At 62.4% G+C, this 12,911-nt stretch overlaps 2 protein-coding genes across 6 annotated transcripts in view; one reads left to right on the forward strand and one right to left on the reverse strand.

The window, feature by feature from the left end:
• The window catches only part of SLC25A51 (solute carrier family 25 member 51), a 411,938-nt gene that overhangs the window by 240,263 nt on the left and 158,764 nt on the right, over nt 1-12,911 (reverse strand). The gene's annotated exons all lie outside the window — the stretch shown is intronic.
• PAX5 (paired box 5) overlaps nt 6,702-12,911 on the forward strand; it is a 147,396-nt gene continuing 141,186 nt past the window's right edge. For 2 of the 5 annotated variants that reach the window (XM_066987965.1, XM_066987969.1), the window contains exon 1: nt 6,702-8,141. In XM_066987965.1, coding sequence (XP_066844066.1) covers nt 8,096-8,141 — 46 coding nt within the window. In that variant the 5' untranslated portion in view covers nt 6,702-8,095. Of the gene's footprint in view, nt 8,142-11,493; nt 11,754-12,911 lie in introns of those variants that run through there. The other 3 variants (XM_066987967.1, XM_066987966.1, XM_066987968.1) reach the window with 3 other exon arrangements.

Raw genomic sequence — 12,911 nt, forward strand, 5'->3', positions numbered from 1 at the left:
TAAAGTGACTGATAAAGTACAGATAGCAAAGGTGGTGAAACATTCTCTTCTGGTTGTTTTTATTTTTTAACTCATTGGCAATGGACTTTGGTCACAGCCTGTTGTTAGCTGGAGTAGTCCCATGGAGTCACAGCCCAAGGAGGGTGAGCGGCACAACACCCCCAACAAGGATGGGAGAGCAGAGGCGTCGGGACAGGAGCAGGCAGGAGGGGGTGGCTGTAGGGAGTCTGCATTCAGGCAGAAGGCAAAACAGAGAAAATGGTCCCTTGAAAAACGTCTGTGCTGAACAGAAGTAGGGTTGCAGTGACAGAGGGATCCGCGGGCCAGCACTTGGCTAACCAGACCGTGTGCTGTCCGACAACTGCGGGGTTGCCGTGATAGCAGCGTTAATTTGCAGGGCTTGTCCTGCCACCACGGTACAGGCATTTCCAGTCTGCCAGAGATCACTCCAGCTGGATGCTGAGAGCACAGCGATGGAAACGCCGAGCAGCAAACCAAGCAGAAGGTAGCAGAGCCGGCAACGGACGCAATTACGCTCCGAGCGTCACGGCCAGCACACGGGCCTGGCCGATTTTGCCTTACTCCCTGCAGCACCGTGGGCCTGGCTGCAGGTGCTGGGTGGGAAAGCCCCTGCCCGTGGGCGCCAGCTGCCCTGCTGCAGCCTGGTGCGAGGGGCAGCTGCCCGGCCCCGCCGCCTGGCCCCCCCGGGCCCCGCGGGGAGCCCCGCGCTGTCGCTGTCAGTGGCTCGTGCTCAAGTCATCGCACAGGGCAGGTGGCTGTAAGTGATCTGTGTTCCGGCAGCTCAGCTCCCCAGGGGCTTCTGAGGAGCGGTGAGAAGGAGAAGGGTGCGAGGCCTGACTTTTTGCCTGCAGCAAGCCCCTAGACCTGCGCAGCCGTGACGTGCAGCTGCGTGGTGCGAAAGGCAGGCTTATTGCAGGTAAACTTGGTGTGCCATACGGGGCCTTGGGAAGTGTTTTGGGGTATGCGTATGAAAACAGATTAAAAAACTAGAGATCCTCAGTCTCGCCTGTCAAAAATACATCTGCTTCTCCACAATAATGAGGGGGGCATCTGAGTCGCTCCTACTGGTACTCCACAGATGTGAAAATCCGGTACTTCTGGCAAATTTATGGTCTGGGGCAAGACCTTTGCTTGTCCCAGGTCCTAGCTGCACCTTTATGAAGGGCCCAGCATCCCAGAACATGCATCCCAACCAAACCCTTCTGAGCACATGTCTAGCCAGTATTATATCCAGAACTGCTGTGAATGAAAAAACTTCCTGAGTTATAACAGCATGGTCTGGGGCCTGAAAATGTGCAAATGTTTTCTTCCATTCTAGCTCCCTGCTCCTTTGAAAATCTGCTGTGAATACGCAGGCCTTACTGCACAAAGGCTGTGGTGACTAGCATGAAAAAATATTTATTGAAGGGTTCTTGCATTAGGTGCTGTGGTTACCAAAACTATAGAAGGAAGCCTTTCTGTAAGCCATTGAAATGTTCTGGCTAAAATTCCCACAAAAAGCATGTGCTGTGACTTTTCTAGTAAATATTCTAGGGGAAAAAAAAATTGAAATCTCTTTAGCTGTTTAGAAGCAAAATCTGATAAGACGAAAAAATTTTTGGCAGCTAACATTTACACTAGTATCTAATTATGTACATACATGGCAGCATGTTGATGGAGATGTGTTTATTTACGTCAGTAAGTTAGCCAAGAAGGAGCAGGAGAATATTTTGTTAGGTTCCTCCATGTATTGAATGCCTGAGCTAAAGAAATTCCGGGCAGAGGAGGACTCTGAATGCTGTCCATCTCCTGATCCTGGCCATTTATTTGATGAGAGCTATATGTGTTTGGAGGCTGTGACCCACCAACCTTTTTTTCAATCCACAGGGGACAATTGGGATTTTAACATGAAACACAAAGTAGGAATGACGCTGGATCTTCTGGGTTAACACCCTGGGTATGTCTCCCCAGGAACCCTAACAAAGCCTTAGATTTCCTAACCTCCTGTCTTCCGTTCGCATTTTCTGAACAATTTTGTGTCTAGCAAAGGGCTCAAAATCATCTGTATTTTTCTCTTTGCTGGCAATTGTTGGAAGCAGACTATTCAGTGACTTAACTTCCTATCTTTCAATCTACCTCTTTTCCTAGCAATTCTCCAAGCAAAGGCATCAATTTGACCTTTTTTTCGGTGTTTAATAGCAGCAAACATGAAACTTACAGTGCTGGATGAAGTTGGGTTGAAATTTTTGTTCCTCGCTTTCTCAAGAGAGACTGGAAAAGGAAGCATTGTGTAGTACAGTCAATCTCTTTCCTGCCATAGATCCCATCAACAAAACCCTCATTCTTGGTCTCTTTACTTTGCAGCAAAGCCAAAATGGGCCCCTCTTTTAAAAATATCCATGGGAGGATGCATTTGGAGGGAGGGAAGCAAGGCTTATAGCCGAACAGGCTGTTCCTTCAGGCATAAGTGCAGCCGTGGAGCAATCTTCTGCTCTCTGCTCAGCATAGAAGCTGCCTTACAGCACCGTGTGCCGCTGGGCACCCAGCAGCATGTTTGTCCCATGCCTGATGGCGCTGGCCAAGTCCGAGCTGAGTGCCAGCGGTGGGTTTGCTGCAGATGCAAAGCCCAGAGCCCTGTGCTCTGCTCCGGCTTCTGCGATGCCCAGCCACGTCTCCTGCCACCCTCCTTGCCTCCCAGCAGCTGCTCCCCTCTGCTGGGCCTTCTGACAGATCCCCCGAGTGCCCTCCGAGCGCTCGGCCTTCCCCCGCGTGCTGCGGGACGCGGGTGCTGCTGCTCGCGGCGCTGTGCGGCGCCCTGCCGGGGGAAGCCTGGGTGCTGGCTTTCGGCTGCGCGGTGCTCCCAGGGGGCCAGGCCCTCGCTCCTCTGCACCACTGCGGCAGTCTCAGAGGGCGCGCTGGGGTTTCTCACACAGCTCTCAGGAAGAGGCAGAAGCCAGCATCTGGTGTGGCTTGGCCTCCCTCTGATGTGGGCTCGTTTTCGGCTGTGCACGTAAGCGTATCGCCAGGAAGAAAGTGACGCAAAGGTGACTTTTTTAAAACCTTTTGTCTTGACCTTAACTGTCAAAATAACCACACTTGAGGGCAGTGAAAGTGACTGCCTGAGAGAAGGGATCAAAGCGCTCGCTGTGGCCCGCAGCCTTTCCACGCCGGACTGGTAAAAGAGGTGTGGGCAGGGGTCAGCCTATTCATCACCGACAGACCAGGGTGGCCTTCTGCTCTAACATGGGTTTCTCTCAGAAAACACAGGCCCTGCTCATTGTATGGTTGTGGATCGCAGGCAACAGTCCCAGAGGCACAGAGGAGGAGCCCGTGGGGTGCGGGACAGAAAAAGGTTTCTGCAGGTGTCTGAGGCGCATTGCGTGCTGGTGAAAGCCATGCTGCTCCCTGCTGCAGGGCCGCAGAGGCCGAGTGCTCCTGGCCAGGACCCCCGACACCGTGCTGCTGCGGGGTACGGCCATTAGACGTGTGAGAGGGGAGCACAAGTAATAGCACATGTCGGCTGAAAAGGAGAAGTCTCAGCATTTCCTGCTCTCCTCTCACACTCTTGAAAATAAAACCTGTCAGCTGCAGCACCTCAGCTCTGCCCCGTTACTCGACTGACTGGGCTGGGAAACAAAGCGCCGATAAGAGTGGTGACATCTCTCGGGGTCAGCTCAGAGACTAGATCACCACCCAGCAGGGACAGAGCACCCCTCACCGCCCAGCAGAGCACCCCTCTCGTGCGGACCAGCGGAGCGAGCACTGCTGCTGCTGGGATGCCTCTTCCCCATGCCTGCGTCCCTCAGGCTTCGTTTCCTGCTGGCTTCCTGTGGACTGTTCTCTGAAGGTCACAGAGGGCATTGCAGCGTGCCTTCGATGCGCGCTCAACTTTTCAGGACAGACCGTCTACCACGTTGTAAATTACCATAGTCTGTTTAGCGTACGCATCTCAGAGCTCAGTTTTATCTGAGGGAACGTGCTGGTCCACAATCGCCACTAGATCTCCCACATTTTCATTTTAAAATGAAAAATGAAAGAGGAAAAAGAGCCTATGGTAATGCAGAAAAGAAATGGGTATTTCTGAAACAGCAGAACACACCCTTTATTCCAACTTAGGGGTAGAACCTCTTTTGTAACAGCCCTCCCCCAGGTTTGGTATTGGTGTGTTTTACAGGAAGGTGAGGTGATGCAAATGACTTGAAATGCCTTGCTGGGCTTTGGAAGCTCTGTGCAGCCCTCTGCTTCTCCACTTACCCAAAGTTGTGATTAATTACTTCTCAGGAAAAGGAGACTACCAAAGCTGACTGATAGATGGGGAGGCAAGGCAATGCAAATTCTTTGCTGTGGAGGTTCCACGTGGTTTGGCTGCAAACTGACACAATCAGCCTCGAAGAGTACTGGGGTTTGCCAGGCGTGTGAGAGCATGGTGGGTTCAGGGGGTTACCCTCTCACTTCCCAGCTTTATTCACCGGAGAGAAAAAGCGTGGTTCACTTGAGAGAAGGTAGCAACCACTGTCTTGGAATACTCCACAAACTGCTGGGTTTGTGCTGCACCGCATTTTCCTCTTCACTCCTTTTTTTGTCTGTCGCTTTCCATTTACAAAAAGCACAACACAGCCCCGAGGCCAGGGATGCCCTCTGCCTGCAGCCATGGCTCTGCAGTGGTCTAGGTCGTGGATGTGCCTTTCCTGGTAGTTTTCAGGGACGAGTCCGATGTCATGCCCAAGCAGAAGTTGTTTCGGGGAACAGCAGTATGCCACTTCTCAGACACCCTTCCAAATGGCTCCTGCCCGAGCTGCGGTCTCTTTCACGGCAGTTTCAAGCCCTGGTCACACCAGGATTGCCTTCAGGTAGAAGCAGAAGACTGCTTTTCCTGGGGACGCAGAGGGCAGGTATTTCTCATGCCAGCCTCTATTGCCGGACTGCTGCCCTGTGTGCCGGGTAGCGCCAGGCTGTGCATCCTGCAGGTGCGTGCAGGATGGGACCCACAGCATCTTGCAGAGTCTCTCCCCAGCAGAGCTCCTGAGTCCTGCTCTGCTGGGGACAGCGAGCAGAGGGCTCCCCTTATTCCCCCCCCGAAGGTACCACCCCGAGCCGAGCCTCCCCGGCCCTGACAGCTGGCGGGCAGCGAGGCCAGCACCGTGCGCGCGGCAGCCTGCGCGCTATTTTCAAAAACGCGCTGCGTTGCGCAGCCCGAGCACCCGCCGGGAGCCCGAGCAGCACGGGGCCGGGGGGGCAGGTGTGGGTCGGAGGAGCGGACCCCCCCCCCCCCGCACGGGCCCGGGCCGCCGCCGGAGGCAGGGGAAGGGACGGGCAGCGCCGTGCATCCCGCGGAGCGGCGGCAACCGGCGGGCTCCGCAGCCTCCCGCCGCCCGGAGCCGTCTGCGACCCCCCTCCTGACCCCCCCCCGCCCCGCCGCCTGCCCGCACAGTGTCCTGTGTCCCGCTCCCTTCCCTCCGCAAGCCCCGGGAAACCCGCTTGGGCCCCGCAGCGCCGCGGGGCCGTGGTGCGGGGAGGCCGGGGGCAGGCGGGAGGGAGGGACAGCACCTGCGGCGAGGGGGTGCTGAGGTTCATTTCTCTGCTGATATTTATTATTATTATTATTATTATTATTATTATTATTATTATTATCATTATCATTATCATTATTATTATTATTATCATTGATGTTGTTGGTGGGCTTTTTTTTGTTTGTTTGTTTTCTGCCCCTTGCCAGGGCAGAGCCGCCGGGAGAGGCAAAACCCGAGCGGACTCGTTCGCACGGCGCCTTGCCGTTCGCGGCGGGTGGCGGAAAGCGGGCCCGGGCCATCCGGTTATTTTTATGTAAGCAAATGAGAGCGAAGAAACGTTGGTGAAAAGGGAAGCAAGAGAAGCAAGAGGCAGGAACCGGCCGGCCTCCCGCCGCGACGCTCACAGGACGGAGCAGGGCGGCCCGGAGCCGCCGTGCCCCTGGGGGCCTCGAGGGGGCCCGGCCGCGGCCCGAGCTGCGGGACCCCCCCCCCGCCCCCCCCCGCAGCCCGGCCGCCGCCCGTCGGATGCGGAGCCCTGAGAAAAGCAGGGCCCGGGCGGGAGGGGAAAGGGGGGCGTCGGGAGCGGCGGCCCCCGGGTCGGAGCCGGGGAGGGGTCCAGGGCCGAGGGGCGATCTCCCCGCGGGGATCCAGCCCACGGGACCCTGCTGCGCGGCTGCCCCGGCCCCGCCGCAGCTGGGGGCGGACGGGGACCCCCTCCCCACGACTCCCCCCCTCTGCCCGGCCCCCGGCCCCGCCGCCCGCTCCCCGCACCGGAGGCCGGGCGAGGCCAGGCCGGGGCCCCGCGGCCCGCGTGGGCTCTGCCGGCGAAGGAGGTCAAACGCCGGCGGCGTCTCCCGGCGGCGAATTTCATTTCGTTTGATAAAACGCCCCGCTGGAAACGGGCCTGGGGAAGGGCTGCAGGCGTGGGAGCGGCAGCGTGGGGAGCGGGTGCCCACGGGCACCGCCTGCCCCCCGTGCGGGCGCGGGCAGGCGAAAATAAATATCTGCGGGTGGACGATATCGGTTGTGTGCGCAGGGACAGGGGCAGAGCCCCGTGCTCGGCTTGCGGGCACGACCTTGCGCACGGCCCGGCTACGCGGGAATCGCCCCGGTCATGCTTTTTCTTGTCACCCATTTATTTATTTATTTTCCGGAAAAAGAAAAGCACTCTTATCTTTTTGTTGTTGCTGTTGATTTATTTCTGGAACAACTTCACCGAAAAACGAATTTCGGGGGAGACCGTGGCTTCGTGAATTCGCCCCCCTCCCTTCTCCCCCGTTCTTATCGGCGCCTCGAAGTCCCGTAGGGCCAGGCCCGCCGGCCCGGTGCCCGCGGCGGGGCTGCCTCAGGGGCAGCGGCTGCAGACCGCGGCGCAAACGGGGGGCGCGAGGGGAACCCGAGCGGAGCCCCCCCTGCGCCAGCGGAGAAGGGCTCAGCGCTCGCCCTCGCGCGTCCCCGGCCGGCTGCTGCCCCGGCCATGCCCGGCCTCGGCTCGGCTCGGCTCGGCTCGGTTTTTCACCGTTTCTCCAGCGAGGCAGCGCCGAGAGGCTGAACGCGGGGCTTTCGGGGACCGCCCGGCTCCCGAGCCGCAAACCCCCGCGTCGCCCCCGTCGGGAGCAGAGCGGAGCCTGGGGCTGCTGGGGCGTCAGCTCGGGAAGGGGAAGTTGGGGCTGCAGAAAAGTTGGTCACAGGCTTCGCCCGGCGGGTGGCAGAGCGGGCAGGGCCGCCGCCGCCACCGCCTCGCCGCCGCCGCGCTGCAGGCAGCCGAGGCAGCGCTCGAGAGGCGGTGGGTTGCGAACAAACTTTGATTCCTGCTACAACAGATGTCAGAGTTTTCTTGGGTTTTGGCTGCGTCTGGGGACATCTTGTGATGTTTTAGAGAACAGGACATGATCTCACATGGCGAGAAGCTCTTTAGTTTCTTAATCATTTCACGGTTCCTTCAGAGGCTTTTTTCCACCTAAAACGTTTAGTTTCAGCTCAGTGATCAGCTGCAAAAGCTCGGCGGGGAGCGGAAGAGTTGAATTATTCCAACCTGCGAGAGCCCCTCAAAAAAAAAAGGGGGGGGGGGGAAGAAAACGAGAAAAAGAAGAAAAAGGAAAAGAGCAAAGAGAGAGAGAAAAAAAGAGGAAACAGAAAAAAAAGAGAAAAGAAGAGAAAAGAAGAGAAAAGAAGAGAAAGGAAGAGAAAAGAAGAGAAAAGAAGAGAAGAGAAGAGAAAAGAAAAGAAAAGAAAAGAAAAGAAAAGAAAAGAAAAGAAAAGAAAAGAAAAGAAAAGAAAAGAAAAGAAAAGAAAAGAAAAGAAAAGAAAAGAAAAGAAAAGAAAAGAAAAGAAAAGAAAAGAAAAGAAAAGAAAAGAAAAGAAAAGAAAAGAAAAGAAAAGAAAAGAAAAGAAAAAAGAAAAGAAGAAACAGAAAAAGGAAACAGAAGAGAAAAGAAAAGAAAACAACAGGAAAAGAAAGAAGAGAAAATAAAAGAAGGGAAAAGAAAGAGAAAAGAAAAAGACGAAAAGAAAATAAAAGGCAGTAACCACACAACGTGGAAACTTTTTTCTCTGTCCATTTCACCAAGTCCTGAAAAATCGGGATGGATTTAGAGAAAACCTACGCGACTCCACGGGCCGGCCGGACAGGTAGGACTCGGGCTCAGCATCGGAGGGAGCCGGGGGCACTCCGCCACCGCGGGGGCCCTCTGGACCCCCGGCCGCGCCTGGCCCCTCCGCTCGGTGCGGTCGCGGCCGCTCACGCGTGGCCGTGGCGCGGCGGGGCCGGGCGGGACGCGGCGGGGCCGAGCGCGGCGGGGCCGTCGGGGCCGTCCGAGGGGTGCCGAGGGGCCCCGCCGCGAAGCGTCGCGGCCTCCCCGGGGCTACGGGGGTGTCCGCCCGCGGCCGCTGGGGCCGGCCGGATCGCGCGCCGTCGGCGCTGGGATCGTGCGCTGGGAGCCCCCGCGGCGGCACCGGGGCCCGGCGGCCGGAGCGGGTCCCGCGCGGGCGTGCGGGCGGACGAGGCCTCGCCAGCCGCGTATAAAGAATGCAATTTCGAAGCGATCGATGGGGCCTTTTATTAGTTAAATCGCCTGAATAATCGTTTAATCGATACGGCATTTCATTGCTCCGCGCCGCACGCCCCGGGAAGGCCGTCGAGGAGGAGGGAGGGAGGGGGCTACAGCGGGGGGGCGGCGGGCTCGGCCGTCTCTCGGCCGCACGACCGCGGGGCTCAGCTCTGCCCAGTACGGGACGGCCCGGCTCGGCCGGGCGCTGCGAGCCGCTCCGGGCGGTGTCGCGGCCGGGGGCCGCCGCTACGCCCTGGTCAGCGGTGGCGAGACGGGACGGGACGGGGTGGGACGGGGGGGGCTTAACCCAGGTGCCCCCGCGCTGCCGGCGCCGTGCAGGAGGAGGAGGACGAGGAGGATGAGGAGGAGGAGGAAGGGGAGGAGGAAGGGAGGGGTGCAGGGCCATGCCCGCCCCGCACGGCTCGGCGCAGCGCCTGCCTGGTGCCCGCACCCCGTTTTCTCGGGCCCGTCGGCGCCTCCCGCGCACGCAGACCCAGCCCCGGCGAGGCAGCTGCTGCCCCGGCCCCCGCCGTGCCCCGGCCCGCAGCGGCCCCGCTCCTCGCCCCGCTCGCCCGTCTTGCCCGAGCGGCGCGGGAGCCCCGCCGCGGCCCGGCCGCCCCCGGTCCCTTGTCCCGGAGCCCACCCGCAGCGGCCCGGCCCCGGCAGCTCCGCGCCTCCGGACCCCAGGCTGCGGCGGCCGGGCTCGGCTCCACGTTTCTCCCGTGCGGGGCCGCACCGGGCTCTCACCGCGGCTTCCAGCCCGCGGGCAGCCTCCGGTACCCCCCCCCCCACCGGTGTCCCCGCGGTGCCCCGCACCTCCCGGCCCGGCCCCCCGTGGGACCCCTGGCGGGGGCACGGACGGCGCCCGTCCCTCCTCAGCCCCGCTGCGCGCCCCCCGCCCCGAAACTGCTCCCACCCCCCCCCCCGCCGGGGGAGTTTTGGTTTTAACGAAAACGGCCCCCCTGCCGCCAGCCGCCTCCCGCCGCAGACGGCAGCGGGCGGTACCCCCCGGCGCGGCGGGGGACCCCGGGCTGTGCCCTCGCTGTCGCGGGGCGCGGAGAGCCGGCCGCAGACGGGCACAGGGCGCCGCTGCCCCCTCGACGCCTCTGGGTGCCTGGGAGGCAGGTTTTTATTGTTTTTTTTTTTTTTGGGTTATTTTTGGAGGGTCTGCAACTCACGGCCAGCCCCTGCGGCCCCCCGAGCGGGGCAGGTCCCGGCGGCAGGGGCGGTGGAGGGGGCGGCCGGCGGGGCTGCGGGCGCTGGCTCTGCTCTTGCCGTGCCGTCCGGGGCGGGGGCTCGGACAAACCTCCCCCCGCTCGCGGATACCCCGGCCCGGGAGCGGAGGGGGGCGCTTCGGCGGCCCGAGTGCGTAGCCGAGAGGAGACCGCGCTGTCGGGTCGGCACCGGGGCGGGCGGGCCGGCTGGGGGGGCCGCGGGCGGGGGCACAGCCTTCTCGCCCCCGACGGCTCGGCCGCCTGGCGGCGCCTCCCTGCGCACGTCGGGCTGCGGCAGGCCCGGCCCCGGCCCCGCTCCGTGCTCCCCGACGGACCGGGGGCACGGACGGGAGCGGGACGGGGCAGCCCGGGACGGGCGGCCCGGCCGTCGGCCGGGGGCCGGAGGTGGAGGTGCCCGGGGTGCCAGTGGCCGGGGGTGGCGGTGCCCCGGGGAGCCCCGGGTCCGCCCGGGGCTGCCGGTGCCGGGGGCCCGGTCCCGCCGCCCGGCCGTCGGGGTACGGGAGCGCGACGGCCCCGCCCCCGCTGCGCATGGCCCCGCCCCCCCGGACGAGGCCCCGCCCCCCTCCTCGCTCCTCACCGTCACGCCGCCGCCCCCGCCCCTGCGGCCCCCATTGGCCCGGCGGCGGCCAATCGGCGCCGGCGCCTCCCGGCGTCCCGCGCAGCTTCCCTTCGGCGATTGGCCGGGGCGCGTGAGTGACGGCCGCGGCCCCGCCCCGGCGCTGTCCGGCGGCGCGGTGCTGAAGCCGCCCCGCGGCGCCCCCTGGGCGGGCGCTGCCGGCGGGCACCGGGCCGGGCGCGGGGCGTTCCCCAGGCCGCGGCCCGAGCCCCCCCGCCCCGCCCCGCCCCCGCCCCCCGCCCCGCCGCCCCCCTCCGCCCGCCACAACCCCCGCAGCCCGGCCGGGGCAGGCAGCGCGGCGGGCGCACCGCCCGAGCCGAGCCGACCCCAGCCCAGCCCAGCCCAGCCCAGCCCAGCCGCCTCGGTGTCCCGGGCGCCCGGGGCCGCCGACGGCAGGCGGCGGGGAGGGGTCTCCGAGCAGCCCCCGCCCGCGGGCAGCAGCGGCGGCGATGGGCGCTGCGCACCCGCGCCCCAAGTCCGACGGCGGCAGCTAACGGCGCGCCCCGCCGGAGCCCCCTCCCCGCCGCTCCCTCCCTCCCTCCTTCCCTCCCTCCCTCCCTCCCTCCGCCCGTCCCCTCCCTCCCTCCGCCCGGCCCTCCCGCCCCCTCGCACACACCTTCCTGCCGCCCGCCGCCGCCGCCGCCGCCGCCGCCTCGCCCCTCTTCCCTCCGCCGCTCCGCCCGGGCTCGACAAGTTCCTGCAACTCCCGCGCCGCTGGGAGCCGCGGCGGCGGTTCGGCCGGACAGCACCGGGCGCGGCGCCGCTCGGGCAGCCCCGGCGGCCGCCGCCTCCCTCCCGCCGGTCCCCTCCTCCGCCGGACGCAGCGACCCGGGGCCGCCGCCGCCTGCAGCACAAAGAGCCGTCGGGGCGCGCCGCCGCCGCCGCCGCCGGGGACGAAGCGGGAGGCTCGCCGCCCGCCGGACCGCACCGCGCCGGAGCCGGGCGGCAGGCACCCCGGGGCCGCGCTGCCGCGGCTGCACGGCGCTGTGAGAGCCGCCGCGCCCGGCGGAGGGGAGGCGCACCGACGGGAGCGGCGCGCGGCTCCGGGGCGGACGGCGCCGCCTCGTTCCCTGCCCGCGGGAACAGCCGGACACTGCAACTCGTGCACGGGGATCTGCGCTTGGCCGCCGGTGTCGGATACCCGAGTTTGGGGGCGCGCTTGCCTTTTTTTTTTTTTTTGTTCCGTTCCGTTCCGTGTTGCTTCCTCGGCCCCCCCTTCCCCGAGCCGCACACGCGAGCGCCGCCGCCGAACCGAGATCTGATCCGCGAGGCTGCCCGCTCCGGCTCCGGACCGCTCCGATGGAAATACACTGTAAGCACGACCCGTTTGCAGCAATGCATAGTAAGTAGGCTGCCAGTTCAACTTCTCTGACGCGGCAGGGCCGAGCCAGGCCGCGCGCGTTCGCGGACGGGGCCGCCGGGCTCGGTTCCCCCGCCCGCCGCTGCCGGCCGCGGGGTCCGCGGCGCCGGGGGGAGGCGGCGCCGTCCCGGGGGTCCCGCCCGCGGGCGCCGACCCGGCCCCAAACGAAATCCCGGGCTGCGGCCGGGCGCGGGGCGCGGGGCTGGGCGGGCGGCCGCCCCCCGCACCCGTCCTTCGCGGCGCGGCGGGCGGGGGTCGCTGGGGTCTCCCGTCCCCGCCGGGGAGGCTGCTCGCGCCCGCTTCGGTGTTCTTGGCAGCGAGCAGGGAAAGGAGAAATTCTGCAGGCAGCCGGGTGGGTTTTTGTTTTATTTTTTTGGTTGTTGTTCTTGTTCTTTGTGTTTCTTTGGTTTATTTTTTTTTTCCTGAGATTTCTCCTCCCGTAGAGAAAGAGCCGATGCGTAAATATATATACATATACACACACTCCTAACTAAAATTTTTTATCTATCTATATATATGACACGGACCCGTGCGTGTATATCTATATATATGTATATAGAGATATATGTGCAATCCCAAATCAAATATTTGGAAAGAAAGCTGCCCAGTGTTTCCGACGAACCGAAAACTTTTCTCTGCGTTATTCCCGGTGTAGTCCAACGTTTTCATATACGTTAATTAAAACCGAGCAGGCAGGCGAATTCGAAGGGCGCAAAGTGGGGACGGAGGGACGTTTTTTTCTTTTTTTTTTAACCATCTGAAGAAAGGCATAACAATTCCTTCGCGAGCTTTGCCTCGGGAGCCGCGGCACAGAACAAGTGGGTAGCGGCACTGGTTAAGTTAACAGGTCGTGTGCGGTGGGCTTGCCCGAGATTTGTTGTGCTTGAGAGGTCGGGGGAAGACTTATCCATTAGCACAGTGTTATGTGAAATGACATCTTCTCTCACGGTGAGTTAAACGCTGCATTACGGCGAGAGATTGCGAGGAAATTTAAGGTAGAACTAATCTCATTTCCTGGTGCACCACAGCCTTTTAGCGAAAAGGAATTTGTTTTCAAAATAAAGCATCCAGCGACAGAGCTACAAATCTGCCTTTCTCCATCTTTCTCTCTCTTTCTCTCTCTCTCGTTATCTGCCTCTT

The sequence above is a fragment of the Anser cygnoides genome, chromosome Z (assembly GCF_040182565.1).
Source record: "Anser cygnoides isolate HZ-2024a breed goose chromosome Z, Taihu_goose_T2T_genome, whole genome shotgun sequence".
NCBI classification, from domain to species: domain Eukaryota; kingdom Metazoa; phylum Chordata; class Aves; order Anseriformes; family Anatidae; genus Anser; species Anser cygnoides.